The following is a 22,524-nucleotide window of genomic DNA, read 5'->3' as shown; positions in this document are numbered from 1 at the left end:
TTCCTAAATATGCAATGGGTAATAACAGCTAAATTCCACAGGGAGCAGACATTTGAGGAATTTGGGGTCAGGAAGATGGGGCCTGGGTCACTGCTATCTCTGTCCTGACCTCCTGTATGCACATTCACTATTCCTCTGTAGACTTAAACATCACAAAGGTATAAATAGATTCTTTCCTCTTTGTCTGGCCCCAGTGACGCACTAGCATTTAGCTGATTGCAGGATGGATATGCCGAACTCCACCCTCCCACCCAGCTCTGGAAGCTGAAGTAACCCTCGTGAACAGAAAGGCCACTGCAACGGTTTGTTTCTGCTTGGCATTGATTCATCTTTCCACTGAACAAGTCATAGGCACCAGTCTAATCATGATTAAGACCATAACAGAAAAGTCGGTAGACACAGGGGGGATGCAACCATCCATCCATCCGCTATATTCATCAGGCAAATCACTTCCACTTTCAGCAAATGAGAATGAATTCATTGTGACTTACCTGTTCCATTGGCTGTGTTTGCTAAGAAGAGAGGATACAAAGCTGAGCAGCTTTGAGATAGACGAACATTGAGGCAAAAACAGATTCACAGCAAAGTCTTATGGACTACCTGGCTGTGAACGCCTTTTAGGAATAAATGAGTCTAAGTGACTGATTGTAGGTTTAGAAGTAAAGTGCACTCACCACTGGAGCAGTCCAGACCACCCCATCCAGGCTCACACTGGCATGTATCAGGAGACACACAGCGACCATGGACACACTCCTCTGTGCAAAGAGCTGTGACACACACACAGATGTTCCCTCATCAGTGCACTTTATAAAGGAGTTAACACACACAAACAGAGTGTAAAACATCATTAAACCACCAATAAACAGCATAACGAAACCACCAAGATAACAGCTGAAAGAAAACGGCCCATAAAATTGAACACTCAATATCTCTCTAATACCATCAAGGGACTAAATCTTCGCCATGGCACTCATATTCAACATCCATCTTAACTGCTTGACACTGGGCTAAATGATTTCGTAGGAGATTGAGTCCTTGGTCAACATCTTGGTTTATCACATAGCTTTACTTTCCACAATGAGCTGTTATCAGCAGGCTGAGCCATGAAGGAACACGCCGTAAATCCCCTCTAATTTGATCAGCCAGTGCTTTGTCATATAGTGATGCTTTAATGTAGCAGGTCTAGGCACTGCAGTGTTTACTAAGTGTGCAGTTTTCTTGATCATTCATATTGAGCTACACGGCACCCAATTGATTGGGTCGACATTAGTATTCCTGGGAGTGTGTTCACAAGAGTTGGAAGTTTGGTGCAGCTGGATAATAAAGTGACCTACAAGGAATTTTTTTTTTTTTGCCACAGCACCGTTTTTGTGTGTGTGTGTGTGTGTGAGGCCAAGAAGGAAAAGTATCACTAAAACAGACACTTAGCATAAATAAATCTGTGGCAAGGTCATCTGGCGAGCAGGGTTAAAACAGACAGGCTCTTATCTGAGGAAGGAGACAGTCAGACCAATACAACGGCAGAGGAACCCTGCCTGATGCGAATCAGCGGTCCACATGGCCTGTGGAGGGATGATACATAATCCAAGGGCAGAAGAACAGACGGTCCATCCTCTCAACTGATCAGACCTCATCTAACACTTCATCCAAGTTCTGTGTCTTTTGTTCTTTATTTTTGTTTTATAATCAAAAGTGAAAAAAACTGTAAAAAACTAAACAAAACAAAACAGCCCTGGGGTGATTGTAGCTCTGTGTGCAACACCATGGGACTCATCCTGCAGGCAGAGAGGTCAGCAGGAGCTGGCTGCAGGCCTGAACACTGCTACTATAGATTATCACTCAATCAGCCTTCGATTAGGATCCACCGCCAGCAGGAGAGATGCAGCAGGAGCGGAGAAAGAGGAGTGAATCCCAAACACCCACAAGCCTGTGCTAATCTCAGAAATGCTCCCAAGGCAAAAATGGTAAACCAGAGATTGAAAGATAATTCAGGGCAGATTTCTGAGCATCAGTACTGTGGCAGAAAACTGTCTAATTGCAGTAAGCCAGCGAAAAGAAAAGGGGGAAGAGCTCCAACATTTGTGCTGACGAAGGTGTGAGATCGACTACCTGTAATCAATGAGTCCACAGTATGCAGAGTATTCAAAGGGAAGCAGAGACGAATTCAATGTCACCATGATGAGTTGATTTCGTTTAGTTTCAATCAGCAAATTCTGATCAGCGAGAACGGGGACTTGCAAATGTGTCACATCCTTCAGGAAAAAAAAGAAATATGGAAATGAAGTTTTGAATATGGGAGAAAGGATAAAGCGCACCCTTCTCCTGAGATCTGAACCGGTGTACTGAAGGGATGGCATAATAAAGTAGGAGGTAGGTCTTTCATTTTAATTGAAATTCATGAATCACTCTGCTTAACTCATGTCTGAGGAATCTGTTGGAAAATTGAGTCTTTCATCTAGATAAAAGGCTAATCTAACTCATTATGCAGAGGTGTTATCAGAACCGGGAACAATGGAGCTAATTGGTAATTGTCATGCAGTGTTAATAAATTTAATATTCTTGCCCAGTCAAACTACAATCTTTTAAAATGTCTGACAAAATAGATCTTTACTGTCTCTACTCTAAATGTGTTTTGGAAGAGCTTAGCTGCAGTCAAGGGAAGAAGACCTACCTTTACAGTTCTGTTTACGATTTCTGTATCGCTTCAGTGTTTTGTGGTAAAAAAAAAGTGAAGTGAAAAGTCGGGAACAATGTGATGTAGCTGATGCCTACAGAACATATCAAACAATATCCTCCAAAGCTTCTTTCACATGCCTCTATGTAGCACTGAGATGATTTATTTTAAAACTACGTCTTTGAAGCATTAAAAAAAAAAAAATGCAACAAAGCCAAAATGAAAAAGAAATCAAAGGCGAAGGCTTCCTTTCTGGAGAAAAATCTCATCGTCTCCCTGTTCATCAAAACTCAAATGCGAAATGTGCTAGCATATTGCTGCCTGTAACTTTATCAAGACCCAACTAATTCTGCTGCTAACGTCATTTTTAGAATTGTCTCACAGCACTGGCCGGGCAAGAGTCATGCAGGAGTCATCTGGCCTAAATGCTCTGTAAAAAGAGGGACTCACAGCCCTGCAGAGCCTGTCAGCCTCTGAAGATATTACAAGCTGTTGTCATTAGCGAGCTCCTCTCACTTCCTCTTGCACAACTGTAATAATCATGCTTATTAGGAGGGAAATGAGTTCCTCACATCTTCTACATAGGCTAGTTACAGATTAAGGTAATAACTTACGACAGATCAAAGGTCACAGAATTAATAAAGACTTCCAGTCTGAGACTTCAAGCACTAATTAATGAGAAATGGATCAAAGTTCAACTTATAGTGGAGAGTTTTGAGAAAATCTAGCAATCACATCCAAATGCGAAAGGAAATAATATAATATATAATAAAATAACAAAGAAAAAACATCCGTAAAGATATTGGCGATTTTGTCTAAAGTATTCTCCTTTTGCTTATTGTTGTGATAATTTGGGTTCATTCAAGGTCTTCATATCCCCATGATGCATTTAGCCACTTCTCGTTGGGGCTAATGTAAGTGCTTATGTGGTGCCACATAATAAAAATTAAATAAATAAATAAATAAAAACACAGGCAGGATTAAAAGGCAAACACTCTTCAAACATTTCAGACTTTTAATTAAATAGACTACATGGAAAATGCTACAGTAAACTAACTATACACAAGGGGAGGGATATTTTACATTCGGTAAACAACAAAGTGTCCAGAAATAGACGACTTGAGTAAATTTTGGGTTAATTTACTCTAACAAAAGGGGGCACCCTTTTGTCACTGCATGCAAAACAGCCCGGGGAGTACAAATCTCTTAATCCTGGTAGTGTGAGTGGTAGGATTAAAAGGGGTAGAACAGTTTGCGAAGGCAGCAGAAAGCAAAAGCTGCCCTATTGACCCCTATCAACTCAGTCTCACCACTTCACCTGAAAGAGGGTTAAAGGTGGAGATTGACTGTTTTTCACTCTCAGCCTTACATAATATCAAAATAAAACCTATTGTTCATACACTGGGAGGCCATATGTGAGCGGCACCTCCAGTGTTTGGACATTCACGTGGTTTACACCCTGAAAAGGCTATTAATGATAATAAATATCTCCATTCAGTCAACTGGTTAATGGATACATTATTGATCAATCTCCTTAAGACTCCAACTGAATCACACCAGCTTTTATTCTTGGCTGGCCGGCTTCTACTGCCCTGAGGCTAGTAAAGCCTGGACAAGGACAAGATCGGCTGTGGTCAAAGAGCAAACCTACATGGCTGCAGTCACTGTATCAGCAACTCCCTCATGCTGCAAAAGATCTAGGAAAATATTAAAGTGTGATTCTAAGCTTATTTAAAGGGAATAAAACATTAGGTAAGGAGAGAATATCAAAAACATAGCTCTCACAAGCTATATGTTCTGACTTTATTTGGCCAACATGCAAAAATATTCAGTTTGATGTGTGTCACTAAAAATAGAAACTGATGACCATTAATGAAGCTATAAAAATGACAGTGAAGGATTGTTATCAGCATATTGCTCCAGTCCAATTTTCACAGCTTCTACTCTTTTTATGTTATTGAACTGCAGTGTGGTTTTATGGTGGGTGCCGTACCCACTCAGTCTGTAACCAGCACTCTTTTGGCTCGTTAATTTTTCTCATTGTTATACAACTTCAATTAAATTACTCTTGCAGGAAGAGTAAAGCAGGGAGCAGGCTATGGTGTAAAATGCTTTTCCTCCACGTTAAATCACACCCAATCAACTTAAACTGAGTAAATTCACATGGATGCTAACAGAGGAGGTGGTGGTGGGCTGTAATTGGATGGTCATGATAAAGAAGATCAGACTGGAGTGGGGGCAACAGAGGTGGGGGGCGGTGGCAGCCTGCCAAGGAGTTGTAGTTTTATCTGCAAGCCACCCACAGTAAGGATCAATCCTAATATTTACTCCTTTTCTCCAAATGTCTAGCAGGCATAACCTGAAATGTCATCAGTGAGGACAAAGGAGTTAAAAAAAAGGACACTTACGAACACACAAGTCTCCGCTCTCAAAGTAACCAGGGCAACACTGCGAGCGGCGCCTATACATGGTCCTCACTCCCCGCCGGTAAGCCGTCTTATAGCTGATCCTGGAAAAACAGCCACACCGAGAAAGCTACGTGATATAAAGACTGACCCTTTCTGAAGGGCAGAAAAACATATAGATAGTAAAAGTAACTTGAGCCATAATATTTTGTTGTTCTGGGCAAATTTATAAAGTAAAACAGAGGAAGAAGAATGAAAAGCCAGTGGAATTTTGTGTAAAACACCTGCTATATAAAAGTCAGTATTTGGGACACGACTTTCTTATTTAGTTGGATGCCCACTATAAACCTTAATGGAGTAATTAAAACATTTACTGTAAGATGACTACAGTCAGATCCGGCCTCTGACTACTTCACTGTCAGCCACATTAACAAGAACATTTATTGTGGCCTTCGAAGACTTGGCTCTGATTTTGGGAAACGGTAAAGGTCAAGCCAATGATGAAATAAATGTGGGGACAAACATGGAGACTCTTATAAACTTACCTGTGCCTTGTGCATTTAAACCAGTTGAGGATGTCTGTGCACCTGGTGTAATATATCTGGTCAAATGGGTGAGCGTAGGACTCCTGCACAGTCACAGCGTAGCTGAAAGAGAGAAAAGCAAAGACACAATGGTATGAAGAAGTACTGTACTGTCATTAAGAACCATTTGGATCATTTTTAGTTCATTTGATTATTTCCATTTTATCTTGCTTGATACTTCAGCTCTACTACACTGAAATAGTGTTCTCTAGTCTACCCAACAAGGCCTCCAATTTAGTGTATTTCAATACATTTATCCTACAGCTATAGTCACTTGTAAACCCTCAGATTAAATTTTTAACTAAAACACGTGATAACATAATAAAATACAGTGCATTGTTGAACAATAAACCAGTGCTTCTTGTGAGTTCTTACAAAACAGCAGTGTTTATTTGGGGCTCCTGTCATGTTTCAGATTTATTTTTTGACCCTTTCGAGGATCCCTCAGTTGGGAACTGCTGGATTAAACTACTTGTATCTAGACTAGTTAGAACTTGCTCCACTTTGACCAACTAAAACAGTAAAATGACACTTGAGTAACAGGAACCAATTTTCTGCTGAACTTGCATTTTAATTTATAAGAAATACAGTACATTTTGCTGGTAATTCTTCTGTACTTTTTCAGACATTTTGAATGCAGCCTTTTTACCTGTAATGAGATATTTTTTTACAATACTGCAATGGTACTACTTAAGTGAGGATCTGAATACACCAGTGAAATCATGGTATACTTAGTGAGGAATATAGATTTTTTCATGTTATTGGAGAGGGAAAAAAAACAATAAAAAAAGGACATGAAAGAAGCTTTTTGGTGGTTTACATTAATGATATATGCAGCCGGCAGTAGTCTGAGGATACTGGGGGACCTCAAAGCCATGAAGACAGCCCACTTAGGGAATTCATTTTGATGCCAGTGAGGTGGAGCCACGATCCTTAAGTACCCTCACCTTGGTCAAGCAATAATCCAGATAATATATCTTCACAGATTTCTTTCCTCCCCTTTGCATTGAGGATGGAAATTATTCCTGCTTATTTCTCAAAAGTGACACTGGACAGCACAACTAATAATTATTCAGGCCCTATGGCTGTCATGATTGATTGGAATGAGAGTACACTGATCAATTTGCCTGCGTATTTCTTTTGAAGCTGCAACTCCTCCAGTCTCTCAGAGCCTGGCGACTTGAGCTGTGCGAGATCAATACTGCTGTATGGACTTTGAGAATAGATCTGGAACTTTGGCGAAGAGCGGCTGTAGCAGGTGCATTGAAAAAGTTCCTGGATCGACAGCATCAGTCCTGGGAGCCGGTGTTCTCAGATTACTGCAGCTTCTCTTTCAAATCTAAAATTCAATGCACTGTGGTCAACACAAGAGGATACATGCTCACCTCTCCCAGTGGCTGCAGACATTGGGGTCATCCGGGTTCAGGCTCCACACCCCAGTGGCAAAGCCCAGGACAAGCAGCAGGGCCAGCAGGGCAACAGATGACCCCATGCTACACTCTGCAAGGGGGAAATAGAGATATGTGGTTGTACAGATAGATGGATCCATTCTAATACTGGGCTTTCAAACAAGAACATATTTGTTATTACCTATGGTAATTTAATAATAATAAAGAAATAGCTCAACATTTTGGGAGATGCAGTTATTCTGTGGTCAGCAGCTGGTTAGCTTAGCTTGGCTTCACATAGACTGGAGGCAGGCGAGGCAGCTGGTGTGGCTGTGTACAAAGGTAAAAAAAATCCACCTACCAGCACCTCCACAGCTCAGACATTTAATTAGTGAACTTAACTGTGTGTTCAGACCAAAACATACATACTGCATTCAGAAGTGGGCACACATTAGCAGCATAAACTGAGACTGAGACGCAACCTTATGTGGTGAAAATGTTTCTAGTTGAGCAAAGAATTTGCGCTTATGCTGTGGATTTATGAATCAGCTTTATAAATGTACATATATGAGAGGAAGAAGGAGAAAGACTGGAGTAAAATGACGAGTAGAACTAAAGTTCACGATGAGTTCAGGGATCAGTCACAGGATGAGCAGTACACAAATACATAAAGACACACTCCCACACACACAGTTAGTGCGTACATATAGCTAGCTTACAGCTAACCTCTGACAAGTTGGTACATTGGATGTTTGGGGCAAATAAACACAAACTGCACGAATCGCCTGGCAGTGAAATTCACAGGAATGATGCAAGGGGGAGATTTGCTTCGCTTTCTGTCTGCACACACAGTTAGAGAGGCTGGTAGGCAGATTTTGTTGCATTTCCCAAAATGTCAAGCTGGTCTCTGAAAGTGCTTTCTTTGCAGGATTGGATTGTCAAAACACGCCACTGCTCTTTTAAACATTTGTTCCTGTGTTTGCCTCCTTCAGGAGGACCTTCAAAACCCACGTGTGCTCTACTTGGTGAGTGGCAGCAGAGATCAAGGCTCCGTGTGACAGTGACAGAGATGCTGATTTGTTTAGACCAGAGGGTTATTTCATTAGACATATAGACAAGAGCAAGAGTGCATATGATCAGTGGACAGTGATGGATTCTCCACATGTGCAGGTCCCATCTTAGCATATCATTGCCGAAGATAAAAGATGTGTGGATGACAGCTGCAGCTGTATGACTGACACACAACATTATCTCATGCCGCAGGTTAATGCCTGGATTCCAGGAGCACTAACATAGCTGCATATTGTTTGTGGTAATCTGCCTCAGGGCACTGAACATGATGTAGCCTTTTGAGAGTCAAAAAACTCACACAGTGTTGTTTTGTCAACAACAAACACATGAGAATGAATTCAGAGACACCAACCCCTGAGTTGTCTTTGCATCAGTGTGTAGTGATCATGTACATAAGTGATAGTGTGTATGCATGTATACATTAGCTGGTGTGTGCTCTGCATGTGCTTCGGGGTGTTACAGGGGATGGGTTCAATATTTCTGAGTGACTGTATCCAATAACACAGGCATTCACATGTTCAGCTAATCTTCTGCATTGATAGCTGCATGTAGTTCACTCACATGTGAAAGAAAATCAATCAGGCTTCCACTTCCTCTAAGTAGCAGTTCGTCTGAGCAGGCAGAGGTTAAAGTCATGTTCATTTCCTTAACAGGATGATTAATCAAGATACACACGTGTTACAGGCTACAGCTGCTTTCATATTCAGGTCCCTCTCTGAAACAATCCTGTTAAATACTACAGGGATCCTGCTTGATTGACTAGAAAGCTTTTATTGCTCCTGTGATTAGACCACTGCCCCCAGACATTTCTCCGAATGGCTCTGGACAAGTGGAATACCTCAGAAGTTGTCATGTCACATTTGTCAAACCTCAGAAGTTCTCAGCCACAAGCCTGCGGCGAGAGAGACCGAGAGGTGATAAAATTAGGATTACCCCGAATATGTGGCAAGATTAAGTGAATCAGTAGTTGTTAGAGTGATGGCTGCAAGCAAAGTAAGTGCTACAGAGCTCTTGAAGAAAGAGACACTGACAGATCTAATAGCCAGAGGCACGTGGCCTTAAACTCACCTAATCTTACAGCCTGTGGTCCCTGGGTGTTTTTTGTGGATGCTGAGGGGACTCTGGAAGCACAAAGTGACAGAAGCTCCGCTGTGCTCAGACACACACACTCGCTGGGAGAGGTGATGACAGGTCGCAGATCTATGGGAGAGAAGAAAAATAATGAGCTTATGATGACACACAGAAGACACAGGCTTCCTTCCTTGCTCTGGCACACTTGTGCGCACACAAACTCATACATTTCTTAAGGGATCAAGAATCTCAACAGGGGTATAGTTCACAAGAGCTGCTCTTGAAAGGCCAATTTACTCTGCGCAGCCTCCACGTCCGACCACACAGTTTTCGTTCCATTTTCCAATGTCCCTCCTACCTGGTATCCACAGACACACTAAAGTTGCCCACAGGAATAAAAGCCTACATTAACTCAAGAGGGGCTGATACAATGAACTCTGTTCACACTTCAAACACCACAAGTGGCTTGTCCACAATGTGACAGGATCACATTATCTGTACTCATTAACAAAGTCTACACGCGGGTTATTGCAGTGATAATGCAGACGTGAACAGAACATTGATATGTTTATCATTTCTCTCACTACACTGCTCTTAATGATTCCTCTAGAAGGTCAGAGGGCAGGTTTGAGATTCTTCTGCTCTTCATTTGCTGTGAATCCTGAATTAACATGTAAACACAAGAACAACAACACCAAAAGAAATAATAATACGGCTGTTTTTGTTCTTGGCTAGATAAATTATACAACATTTTTCTTTTGCATTTAGTTTAAGCCCCAGCTGGGTGGACACTGAGACAGAAGACTGGGGATTTATTGTAGGTGGATCCATTATGTCTATGCACTAATAAGATCATTTGGAGATCTCTGTTTGATAAAAAAAAAAAAAGAACTGCATTTAAATTAACCACTCTACAAAGAAGTGATCAAACAGCTGGCTATAACAAATACATGACAATGCACTTCTACTTTCACTACAACAAGCATAAATTTATCAAGAGAATAATTAATATTTGGATTACTGGTTTACACTTAGCAGATGTTTTTTTTGTTTGGTTTTTTTGGATTCATACATTCATTCAGTTTGTTTATGCATTTTGCTAGTGCTCAACTGAAGTAATACAAGTTTCAAATTAAAATCTCCATTTGAAAACAAATAAAGGATTCAACACCCTAATTTAGCACCCTTTGGTTTAGCCTATTTGCCTATGATGTGATGGGGTATTTGTTTCTAGTCAGTAGAAAGTGTTTTGCATTCAGCATTTATATCTTGATCCATTGTAATCTGCAAGCCCCATGCAGGCAGCACACATGCTTATTGTTTAATGTCATCAAAAGTGCACCGGACAAAACAAATTCTTATCTAAAATCAAATCTTCTGTCCAGGTTGTCACTACAATGCTGTCACACAGGGATCTAATGCTAGATTATATCGTGTTAGATCTGGTCACAATCTACCTCCACTGTTGATATCTGTGTGCAGCACAGCATGTGCCAGCAACAGCTGGGTGACTTTAAAATCTGAATGTCAAGGACAAGACATCTCTTTTAAGCCTGAACAGATTTGCCATTTCCTTTAGTGTGGATTTTAACATTTGAAATTTTTTTTTAAAAGACAAAGGTAATCCACTTAATAATGGTACATTGAGCCTAAGTGAACTTTTGTTCACTGTTGATTCTGCATACAACATGCGTGAGCAAAGAGCACTGCATAAGACAGACAAGTCTGATCAATATGACTCTTGGGGCTTCTCCTCTATGCCTCCTGCCCGTATCTGCTGACATCCGAGTTTTGTTTCTGTTTTCACTTCAAACATGTTCACTTTGTGCCAAACAAAATGTTCTCCAGAGTCTGCATTCACCCTAAATGAATTTCGCTCCCATTCCTTTGATTAGTGACACTTCGAAACCCTCTCAGTAGATGTGCTGCTGCATCTGATCCTGCCAACAAACTGCTGAAATAGCAACGTCTTTTAGGCCACTAATGGAGACACAAGTGCAAAGAACAAGAGGCTGAGTGTGTAGTTAAGGTGTAGGAAGTCATGTGTGAGGATAAGGACATGTGACTCTAAACATGGATACACCGTGTTAACATCGGACACCTGCCTACAGAAACATAGACATTGAAGAGACAGAGGCACCCATGTCGCCTGTGCTGAATGTCAGCAGAGACATCCGCAGGATTAAAGCCATTTGTCCTCAGTGTGCAACTTATTAAAGTGAAATGCAATTAACCACCCCGTCCCCTGGCTGACCAGCTCCAGCATTCTCCCATGAATGATGCTCAGCAGGCATGACTGACTGGCACAAGTCAGAAGCCCCCCCCCCCCCACCCCGACTGATAGTTTCCAGCTGCTTTTCGGGTTCATCTGGTTGCTCTATGGCCTCATTCATCATAATGCTCAGTCTTTGGTCTTGCTTGTGTTAATTTACATCTACATAATGGAAACCAGTCAACGGAAACATCGCTTGGTATTGCAATCTTGTCTGAAGCAGCAGAGAGAATGCCTGATCAGTTGTGGGCTTCTGTGTGGAACATGCCTTTGCACACTCAGCCTATTATCCCTCCTCTAAATTCAAGCTGAGGGTTCATATACAATTTTTATGAGAATTCTTCTGGCCACTCAATCTGTTTTGTAATCACCATTGAAGGATTCCCAGAGCAACCTAATTTGGAGTGATCTAAAGGTTACAGGTGTAACCACGCAGCACGGAGTGCCAATGAGATAAGCCCCACTACTGGCCATCCCTGTCTGCTGCTGGCGACATGAGTCATTAAGAGACAGGCCTCATTAGAGAGACCGTGATGTGGTGCATCATAGACACTGCCTCCCCTGGTGTCAGCCACATACCTGAATGTCTCATGACATGTCAGGGACGTGCTGGTTATCTGCCAAGCGGAGCAACAAAACAGCACAAAACTGAATCCTGAATTGCTCCTTTCCCACCACAAAAAAGTATTTTAAAAGCTCAGTGGTTTGTATTTTGAAGACCCATGCTTCAACTATGAAAAATAATTGAGTACATCTGAACAAGTACTGTGCGGGTATACTTTACTCAAATATCTTTATACTTACACATAACAACATTTAAGAGAAAAATGTATTGTACATGTATTGTGTTGTACCTCTTACTCCATTGATCTGACCATAATCACTACTTGTTACCTTGCAGAATATGATCTTAAAAACAAATCACATTATGTACTTGTTAAACATATTAGCTCCACCTCAACCATATAAAATAATATAATATATAATAATACATCACTCAGAATAGGAACTTTCTGCATCAGTACTTTTAATACTTTGAGTACATTATGCTAATGATACCAATACAATTGATGGACTTTTACTTGTTAAAGAAAATTTTTACATTGTGTTTTTTTTTCACTCTTACATAAGTAAAGGATCTGAATATGTCTTTCCCCAGAGAACAATAAGTTAGTCCGTGCAACAAGGAATCTAGTTAGTGTTTTGTCTTAGTTTCCTCTGATTTCTTGTTTTATTCCTCCCTTTATAAACATCATTTAAAAGAGACCTCACACTTGAATTAGCATCGAGTGTACTGAAGTCATAAAGCCTGTTAGAGTGTTTGTTGCTGCATTTATGGGAATTTTAGTAATGCTGACAGCATGAAGTGCAGCCAAGGCAGCAATGTCTTACACCTGATCTCAGTAAAAATGCACTCCTGAGAACTTTTTATTACACCTCAGTGATCAGGAATGCCAGCTCGACATGATCCTGCTATGGATTACTTTCACAATCTCTCAATCTCAGACCGGACACTCTATGACCGAAATACTGCTTAGTTATGGTTATGGACATTAGTCGTTCAGCTCATTTGAGAGTTGAAGTACAGGACACAGGACGTACTGAGTTCAGATTGTTTTATACAAGACAGGAAGAAAATTCCATGCTGCTTTAGCTCCGGGCTCTTGCATATGATTTTCAGAGCTGAGGATGAAGATTGACAGGAAGGACCGAAGACAGAGGTGCAATATTCATATTATTAACATGCACAGCATTCATATGCATGCGGTCTGCCAGTTTCCCAAGAGAAAGTGCTGCTACATTCAACCACCACAGCACCTTCTAGCAGACTGTCCCTCTGATGATATATTGTATTAAAGAATAGAAAATAGACAAAAACTGTTGAGTATTGTGTGCGTGTCTGCACTACAAATTATAATCTGATTGCTTGTATATTCACAGACAATCACTCTTATTCAGACCAACCTGATTTATGTCTTCAACTGCATCTTGACTGACTTTAGGTCAGAGTAAATCATGTGGAGACGCTGATTGTAAGATTAACACATCTATCATAACAAGTAAAATTAAATCAATCGACAGAAAATTAACTGGCAACTATTTCATTGAAACTGAAAATAATTAGTTACAGCCCAGCTATGTTTTTAAATTAGGATACATTATAAATACCATAACTTTTTTTTACTAAGCTATTTTGGTATGAAATTATTTAGCTACATTATCCTGTGTGAAGCCTTCAAACCCTCTCAGCTTGGTTGCACTGTATTTTGGTATTTCATCACAAACATCTTCCCACCATTAATGGACTTATAACCATCAAACCCTCAGCAGACAGTACTGCTAAAGTCATGGGAATCATCAGTGATTAGGAAAAACCTCAAAGATGCAAAACTGGCAGCGCTTCAGATGCTGTACTCATCAAGAAGTTTCCTCATGAAACTGCTGGAACACAGCAGCGACTATGAGTATGATTTCCACTTGGAGATTGAGGCACCTGGGAAAATGCTGTGCGCCGTTTAACAGGAGCTTAATTCTGGCCACATGGTTTATTCATGTGGCCACCGCTGATATCATGACTCTCATAAATCACGCAGTGCGGCATGCTGGATGTCCACGCGCTCGGGCAGGGCTCACTAATCTCAACACCATCTTTCATCTGAATAACCTTGCCTTACCGCAGGGCAGGCCAACACCAGACACAGCCCATTGGAGGGAGGCTCTCCTCGTACTTTTATTTCTTTCACTCTGGGCACAAAGACTTTCTGCAGCCTGTCAGAGCAGACAAACACAGTCCTGTGTGCTCCCAGGCAGGAGTCTGCCCACTCTCAACCACAGGCAATAATGAGATATTGCTTCATGGACATCAGAGGAACTAATCTAGTCTAACGTTAGCTTTATGAATGTAGAATCAGACACACAAGGGAGGAGAGCAGCGGAGCCGGTCGAGCCATCTGTTCAGAAGTGGTTCAAAGAAAGAGCAGAAAATCTGAAACTAATATGAGTAAACATGATCATCAAATATAGATAATAAAACAGAGCAAATACGAACTTTCCCCAAATTTTTCTAATGTTTTTCTACTGTCAAACATCTATTTTTTTAATTAATTGGATTTGGGTTCTACACATAACAGGCACAGAATCTACAGACCTGAGCATGTCACCAATTACCAGCTTTAGGCCTACATTTTCCGTAAGAAAACTAATTAGCAAAACAACACCACTTAATGAACCAAAATAACAATGTGCCGGATGTCACATAGCTCAGCCTGCTGCTTAGAATAGTCACTACCTTTCACTGCATGCTTCTAATAACAAACCCCAGGCATCACGTTGACAGCCAAATGTGTTGCAATGCCCTCTGCGCTACGTCTGTCCTCTCTCCACGGCCTAGCTCTGGCCTCCTGCTGCCACCAGTCGGAAGCACCAGTCAAGCTCCTCCTCACACCAGTACGGTTCTCCTTCCCCACACAGACAATTAGCCACCCTGTGACTGATGGCGAGTAATGAGAGCCGCTGGAGAGCAGTCGGACGTCTTACGACAAATTAATGTGTGAATATTAGCCTGTTGAACCCTCTGCTCTCTCCCACCAGAATCAATTTTAGTGGAGAACAAAGCTGAACCACTGTATTACCCTTGCAGCTCTCTGGTCAAGGAAGCACAATCGCACAATTGTGCATACTAAGCAGGCTGGATGGTTTTCACTGTATTTTATAAAGTTACAGCCAGGGCTGAACTCAGCGGAGGTATGTTGTGGACAGAAAAACAAATGAAAAAAGGTGGACGGAAGAAGGCACTGAACAGGCAAGTAGGGACGCAACAGCTCACCATGAAATGCTGAAACAACAGCAAGGCTGCCAGGGCAATTTTACACCCCAATAGTTTCACACCTCAGCCACCAACCCCTTCCAACTCTGAACCTTGTGTCTTCTTTGTGTCTTCATTTATTTTGTGTCAGTGTCCAAGATGTGAGAAGCGAAGCAGTGAGGAACTCGTCCCAAATGTCGCAGAGTAAGCGGTGTGTGAAGCAGACGAGGGGGGGGGGGGTGGGGGGGGTGGGGGGGGTGGGTGGGGGGGGGGGGGGGGGGGGGGGGGGTGGACAAAGAAGAGAAAAGCCACTGAGATCTCACAGGACGGTGAACTGCGGGAGCTCAAGTATACATTCAGCGTACACTTAGGAAAACACATACTGTGAATACACCCCGATCACTGTATGCACTGCAGTGGTGGACAAAGTATTCAGATCCTGTCCCGTGCCAAAATTAAGGTAAAAATACTTGTATTCAAAATATTAGTCAAACAAAAGTATTCAAGTATTATCAGCAAAATGTACTCAAAGTACCAAAGTAAATGTACTGCTTCTGCAGTGAAATGGCCCATGTTATATTATTCTATATGACATTATGAGATTGTTGATACTAATATATACTGTTCAGTAGTTTAGCAGTGTTTCCCAACCTAAGGGTCAAGAACCCACTGAAGGGTTACAAGATTTAATGGGAGAGGAAAGAAGCAAAAACTAAAGTCCATCCCTGAAATTGCTTCTTTTTTTTTTTTTGGTAGATTCAAACAACTGTTGAAATTAAACCGTGTGAGAAATTTAGAGGGAAAATGTCTTTTTGGTGGAAATCCAAGACTCCATCTGAAACATGACAAGGATTCATAAAATTCATAATGATATGTTTTTTTAGGGTCACCATTCAAACAGGGTGGAACAACCAGTTTAAATGTTAACAATGTGTTGCATTTTATGAGCTTGTCATACAGTATGTTTCTTTATGTAAAATCCTAGTTTGAAAAGTAACTATCAGCTGTAGTTGCCAGATAAATGTCGTGGAGAAAACCGGAATATTTGCCTTTGAAATAGTAGTAATAGTAGTAGACTGGAAGTATCAAAATACTTGAGTACTTACTCAAGTATTTCAGAACTTCAGTAAATTTAGTTTCCACCACTTATGTACAGTAGTTTTTGGTGTTTCAGTCAATCAGGTGTAAGCAAGACTTCACTGCTGATTCACAGAAATGGAAGAGGCTGTGGGATCTCTCACAAGAAGAATGTGTGTATATTTAAGTGGAATTTCTTCTATGAAAATGACCAATTGGAACAGAATATTAATTCTTTATATTCCACTAAAGGCTACATCTCCCACATCCCTCTCTAGATGAATGGTTTACTCCCTCTGCTAGTGTAGCACATTAACCTTCAGGATCACTAGTCAATGACTGAAAGAGGAATGACTTACCATCATGATTATTAAATCTGAAAATATGCTCCAGCAGCATGTTAAGCCTGACCATTGTGCAACCAGGTGATCTCAATTTGGTGAAATGAGAGCTCCATCAAAGGGATTTGCATTAAAGATGTATGCCCAATTTTTGCCACCATGGCCTTTTAAATGTCCTTGAATCCACTTGAGCAAAATACACCTACTTAGACTGCATGCATTAAAAAAAAATGAAAAAAAAGAGAGGAGTGTGTGTGGTTGTGTTCGGCATGCCTGATGAACACAAGAGGAAGATGCCTGTTTTCATCACTGATGTTGCTGACTTTAATGAAGCCAAAATGAAAATGATGGTGAAAACCCAAAATGCACATAAAGCCAGTGAAAGTCATTAGGAATTTGCTTGTACAATCATTAGGACACAGAATAGAACAACCAGGCTGAGGAAACAATGCACTGAAATGTATTCTTTATAAATCACCTGCTTCATTAGTGGCTTACATTGTTAAAACTTATCCTGTATCTCTATTTCCCTGTACTCTGTAATACTAGCATGTAATTGTGTCATATATCACAATAGTGTAAGTAAGCCAACATGCAAATTAAATAAAATATGTGCTCAAACTTGCAGAAAAATTATTAGCCTACAGTGCAAACAATATAAATATATACATCATGTTATATATATACGTATACGCCTGTTTGAAATTCTGTCCTGCCTTCTATCCACAGCCTGTTAGAAAATCAATCATACACAGCCTCGTGCTATATATAAAAAAAACTCTCCATACAAACCGAATCAAAATGAGCATTGCTGTAAACTTTGCCACATCTCCACTACACCTTTACAACCGTTACTTGCTACTCTTTCAGCCTCTCCTCCATTATTCTCTCCACTCTCCCATGGTCGTGCCAGGTACGGCTGCCTGATGCTGGTGCTGGGGGTGCCAAGTATTTGTGCCCTGACCTTCTGCTCTCTGGACAGGTCTGAGTGCGAAAGCATCGCCTGTGAGAGGCCAAAGGAGATGGGACACTCGGCTGGCTGGTGCATTATTCATGAGTCACCCCTGTTGAGTAGGCAGTTATTCAGCATCCAAATCCCAGATGTGGTTCAATCTGTGCTCCATTCACTGTCCTGACTGCTGGCCATTGATCACAAGCAAGGTACCCGGGTGCTGAATAAGCGCAGGGGCTTTATGTTATAGGGCTCAAAGTGCCTCACTGATAACACAAAGATCCATCACCAGACACTGGAAACGGTCCAGAGTTTGCTCGCTAGAACTGATCAGAGCTGAGGGGAGATGCATGTGCAACATTTATTAAACAGGAGTAGCATGTGATGGGGATGTGGCAGTAATATGTTATGTGTCAGGTAGCATACAATGTAGCAGTGGAGCTGAGTGTATGCAAGTAGGCATTTCTGTGTCTAAATCAAATTTCACTTCCACAGTAATCAGCTCCACTATGATTATATTTATACACCCAGATAAACACACCAAGACACACACATACATACATACATACACAGAAACAGACAGAGAGGAAAAAAATACTATGATGAGGTCTCTCTCTGAGAGGTGCCAGAGGCAAGGTACACTCTAATAGGCATCACACCATTAGTGGACAGTTGAGCACGGTGAATCATTTGTCCACTTTAATCATCAATCACATACAGGCAGCCAAATGTGGCATGACCACAACTTTTCCCTGTCTGCATTTGTCAGGATGATGATCATCCATCATCAATCATGTCGCAGAATTACAGTATAAAATGAAATGTGAATAATAATTATCATGTCAGCTAGCCTACGGAGTTGTACAGGACTCACTGTGGCACTTATTGAAACACCTACGTAACAATCTAGTGGCCTCAAGAGTGCTCAAGTTCAGGTCAGTGTTTCATGATAATTACAGGTTCTTTAAGGATTGGTGTTAAACTTCGTCAGACTCATTCATTTTTCCCTTTAAAGCTCACACAGTAAGGCTTCCTCTTGTTAGCACATTTCTAATTAAATACTGTTTGAAACTGAGAAAACAGTCTGCAAAGATTCAACAAATTTAAGATGCAAAGCTCACAGTGGAATTCTGGGAAATGTTTGAGTTTTTTTTTAACCTCTGTTTAAAGAGACAAGGGGATTTGTTGGGATCTTTTATTTATCAAATATTAAAAATGGTCTCATTCTTTGATATATAAATCATCTTCTATATGACATATCATGGGACTTTTATAAAATTAATCACATCCATTTTAACTGATTATCCCCAACAATTTGAAATACTTGTAGTGCCTCTCAGTGCCTTTTCGATGTCCTCAAATTAACATTAAATATTAAGCTTTAGCATTTTTCTGAGTGGACCACATTTCAATTCAATACATTTGCTCAAATGCCTCAGTTCTCAGAAGAAAAGATAAGCCAAAATGTAAGATGCTCACTGAATATCTTTGGTTTTTCTACAGTCTAAATAAGTAATTAAATCCTTTCTAAACTCCACAGTAATTGGTAATAAAAGCCAGTTCAACTCGTCTGCAAATGTAAAGCAGTGAATAAACTATGCATAAAAAGCATATGCTGAGATGGAGAGTGGATTTTTGCTGTCTAAGGCATAATGATGAATAATAGCCTTATCAACAAAGCACAACACATCCCAACACGCTGAGATCTTATCACTGCTCATGTATTTCCTCCATCTCCGGTGGAAAATGTGTCGTGTGGTTCCCTGCACTGTAACTAACAGCCTAGTCATGTCAAAAGACTCAGGCTTTATGGCAACAGTGCTTTCACAAGACAAGGAAGGAAAAAAGTGACAGGTGTAAGCAGATGCATCAGCAGTATTTGCAAAAAGTCACCAGATTCCCACAAGGGACATGGTTGTCATTAAAACAAACAAGAAAAGAACTGATGAGTGCATTAATCAGAGCGCGGCCAAGCATCGGTGGTGAGCTGTAGTCCGTGGCGTTTCTCCCCAGGAGTGGCTGCACCTGAGGGAGGGGGGATTAACACTGCTCCACACTGGAGCTCCTGTATCTGAAATCTGCCTGAGCTCATCGTTTTCTGCTCCTCGCTTAAGAGGCTGTGGCTGGATATCAGGCTCAAGCAATCTATTCCCCTGCAGACTGTTGGCTGACCAACATCAATGTTGTGCATTGTCGAATTATTAATTAAATGCATGCATGCATAATCAGATGCAGACATGGTCAGACCTTTGGGACAGCTAACATAGAACTGAAGCTGAATCTAAATTGCAGATGTCTTCTTATATTTCAATGCCAGCTAGCTATGCTCTTGTAGGAGCAAAATCTTTTCTCCTTAAAAATTTAGTACCACTTTGCACTTGTTTAACTTTGTTGTGATGCAAAAAATGCACGGCCATGACTTTTCTCAACAATCCAGACTCACAAGAAAAGAAAATGCATGACTAACAGAATTTAAGCAGACGTGTGTCCGCAGTTTAAAGTCAAATAATACACAATAGACTGCAGCATAAATATGTTTACATAGACGACTAAGAGATGAGATGTGGGTGCATGCTGGGTTCTATTGTTTTTATTCCCCCCACACAGACGTGCAAAATGTAAATGTCACAGCTTTCAAAAGTAAAGCAAAGTCCAGGTCCTGCCTCTGTATATTTCATTAACTTTTGTTAATGTAGTTTCTATGGCTCCAGGGTATTTGCTCAATGCTCAATGCACTTTTGCTGAAATAATAAGATCTATCAGTCAGCGCAAAGCAAAAACAGCTTAATTTGCAGAATAAAGGTCATTGGAGCTGTTACTTTTGAGGGTCTCCGACAGAAACAGTGTTCAAAAGCAACAAACCCAAGAAGAAACTCTGCCTTTGAATATTACACTCCACTGAGGTGTTCACACGTATGGCTCTCAAAATCAGTGTCAAGTTTATAACACTGAGCTGACTATCATGATTTATCCTATTGAACTGGACCCAAACCACTCTATGCATATAGCTGCTGCTGGACACTACTCACACTGCCAACGGTATATCTGACCTGTGTGGAAAACTACTTTTCAGTGTATATACTGATGTGTGTTTCCAAATATTTTAATTCACATGTGATTAAGAGACTATTGAGTGTGTGGGTCCAAACCAGCAACTTATCAGGAGTTAATTGCATTTATTGAATAATTTAAGAATGAATTAGTGTGTTCTCTGAATCAAACAGAGATGTAAATTGTACTTACACTCTTATCTCAAATACTCTTTCATTACGTCTAATTTACATTGCGAATGGCTATGTACAATCAAATTCCTACCATGGAAAGCAATTTCTCCCCGGTTGCCAATAGAATGTGTCCTTGTGAAGTGAGGAAGCTGTCAGCCTTCCACAGCCACACACTTTCATTAATCAGCACTAATTAAACGTATTGATTGGACCAAACATCGGGATTTCCAGTTGAAAGGGTTTACTAGACTGTAAAGTGCATGCAAAAAAAAAAAAAAAAAAAATAGAAGCCACTTATGTGCCCTTGAAGGATCCGTCACTTTGGGCCAGCTCAGAGAGTGAGACAAAGATGTGTCTGCTTGCTTCTCATTAGACAACATCAGATTTCACAGCGTCTCAGAGGTAAATGTCGTCCTTGGCTTTACTGAGAGCCGAAGCCACTGGAGCTGAACTGAGTGTCAATTCGTTTTCTGGCAGCATGACCTCTCAAAAAGTTGTATGAAATCACAGCTTGAACCAACCCAAGCCCTGGAGGACCACCAGATTGTATACAACAACTACAACCTACAGATCACATGTTTTAATGAAAAGTCACTTTACTGGAGGGGAAAAATAACTTTAAAGCTCACTGAGCATGTTATAGAACTTCCAAGTGAATAATGCAGTATATCCCGACAAACTGAAACTACTGTATGTAGGTCCACTAAACAAAACAATGCCTGTACAAAGTAATATAAAAAATATATTTCAGTTGTTTTTATCCAGAATTTTTCACATTCATTAATTATCCATACTGCTTATCCTTGTAGGGTTGCGGGGGGCTGGAGCCAATCCCAGCTTTTCCACATTACACAAATAAAAGTTGTGTAAATGTACATAATAATAGAATGAAATTACTTAACAAAAACCATGAATGTCCTAACTTGGTGATTTTGATTTTAACAGATAAATAATGCATTGTCAAAAATGCTGAAAAACAAGGCACTATGAAATATGTTAGTCCACATTTTGTGTTGTTCTGAAGGGTCATAATGGGCCGAAATCGCAGCTGGCTTTGTTTGGTGCTTCATTTAAACAGTTTTGATTGTGAAACTGATCGTCTAACTACAAAGCAAACAACTGTAAGTTGCATGTGAATTATTTATTTGTGAATGCAAATAAATGTGTTTGTGTAGTTATCTGGAGGGAAAAGATGAATACTAGATTATGATTATGTGTAGCCATTACGTACTTAAAAAAAAAAAAAAGACTTAAAGAAATGAAGTCACCAAATGAAACACAAAGCGAACCTTAATTTTTGAGAACATGGTGCCTTGATGTACTTTGCATATTCAAAGTGTAAGTCTCAGACTCTAAACCTAAAAAGTGCATTTATAATAACTGACTTTATGACAAATTGCTATAATGCAGGGAACCCATGTAGAGCAGGGGCTACAGTGTAGCTCCAGCAGGGCAAAACAACAGTAGCTACTGTAAGGCTCCAGTTGTTCCAAATGGCAGGTTGTGTGACAGTGTGTGTATGTGTGTGTGTGAGTGCATCTAATGTATCTGCCAGTGATTTGATAAAAATTATTGATTTCACAAAAGGGCTTCATGGTCTGTTTATTTTTCCACAAAGGAAATCAACAGCAGTAATGATTTCATTATTAAACCATGGTGC

General features: G+C 40.5%; 1 protein-coding gene across 2 annotated transcripts in view; it reads right to left on the bottom strand.

Annotated features, from left to right (window-relative positions):
- The window catches only part of megf11 (multiple EGF-like-domains 11), a 70,437-nt gene that overhangs the window by 46,665 nt on the left and 1,248 nt on the right, over positions 1-22,524 (bottom strand). The window contains exons 2-7 of one of the 2 annotated variants that reach the window (XM_071498116.1): positions 9,191-9,322; positions 7,049-7,163; positions 5,625-5,726; positions 5,083-5,183; positions 675-767; positions 492-512 (exon numbers count right to left, since the gene is read on the bottom strand). In XM_071498116.1, the coding sequence (XP_071354217.1) occupies positions 492-512; positions 675-767; positions 5,083-5,183; positions 5,625-5,726; positions 7,049-7,155 (424 nt within the window). In that variant the 5' untranslated portion in view covers positions 7,156-7,163; positions 9,191-9,322. The remainder of the gene's footprint in view (positions 1-491; positions 513-674; positions 768-5,082; positions 5,184-5,624; positions 5,727-7,048; positions 7,164-9,190; positions 9,323-22,524) is intronic. The other variant, XM_071498125.1, reaches the window with a different exon arrangement.

Source organism: Trachinotus anak, unplaced genomic scaffold, assembly GCF_046630095.1.
Source record: "Trachinotus anak isolate AG129_WGS33_773 ecotype Australia unplaced genomic scaffold, CSIRO_AGI_Tana_v1 ptg000002l, whole genome shotgun sequence".
Classification (NCBI taxonomy): domain Eukaryota; kingdom Metazoa; phylum Chordata; class Actinopteri; order Carangiformes; family Carangidae; genus Trachinotus; species Trachinotus anak.
Note: the sequence above shows the minus strand (reverse complement) of the source record. Positions and strands in the feature narration are given on the sequence as shown.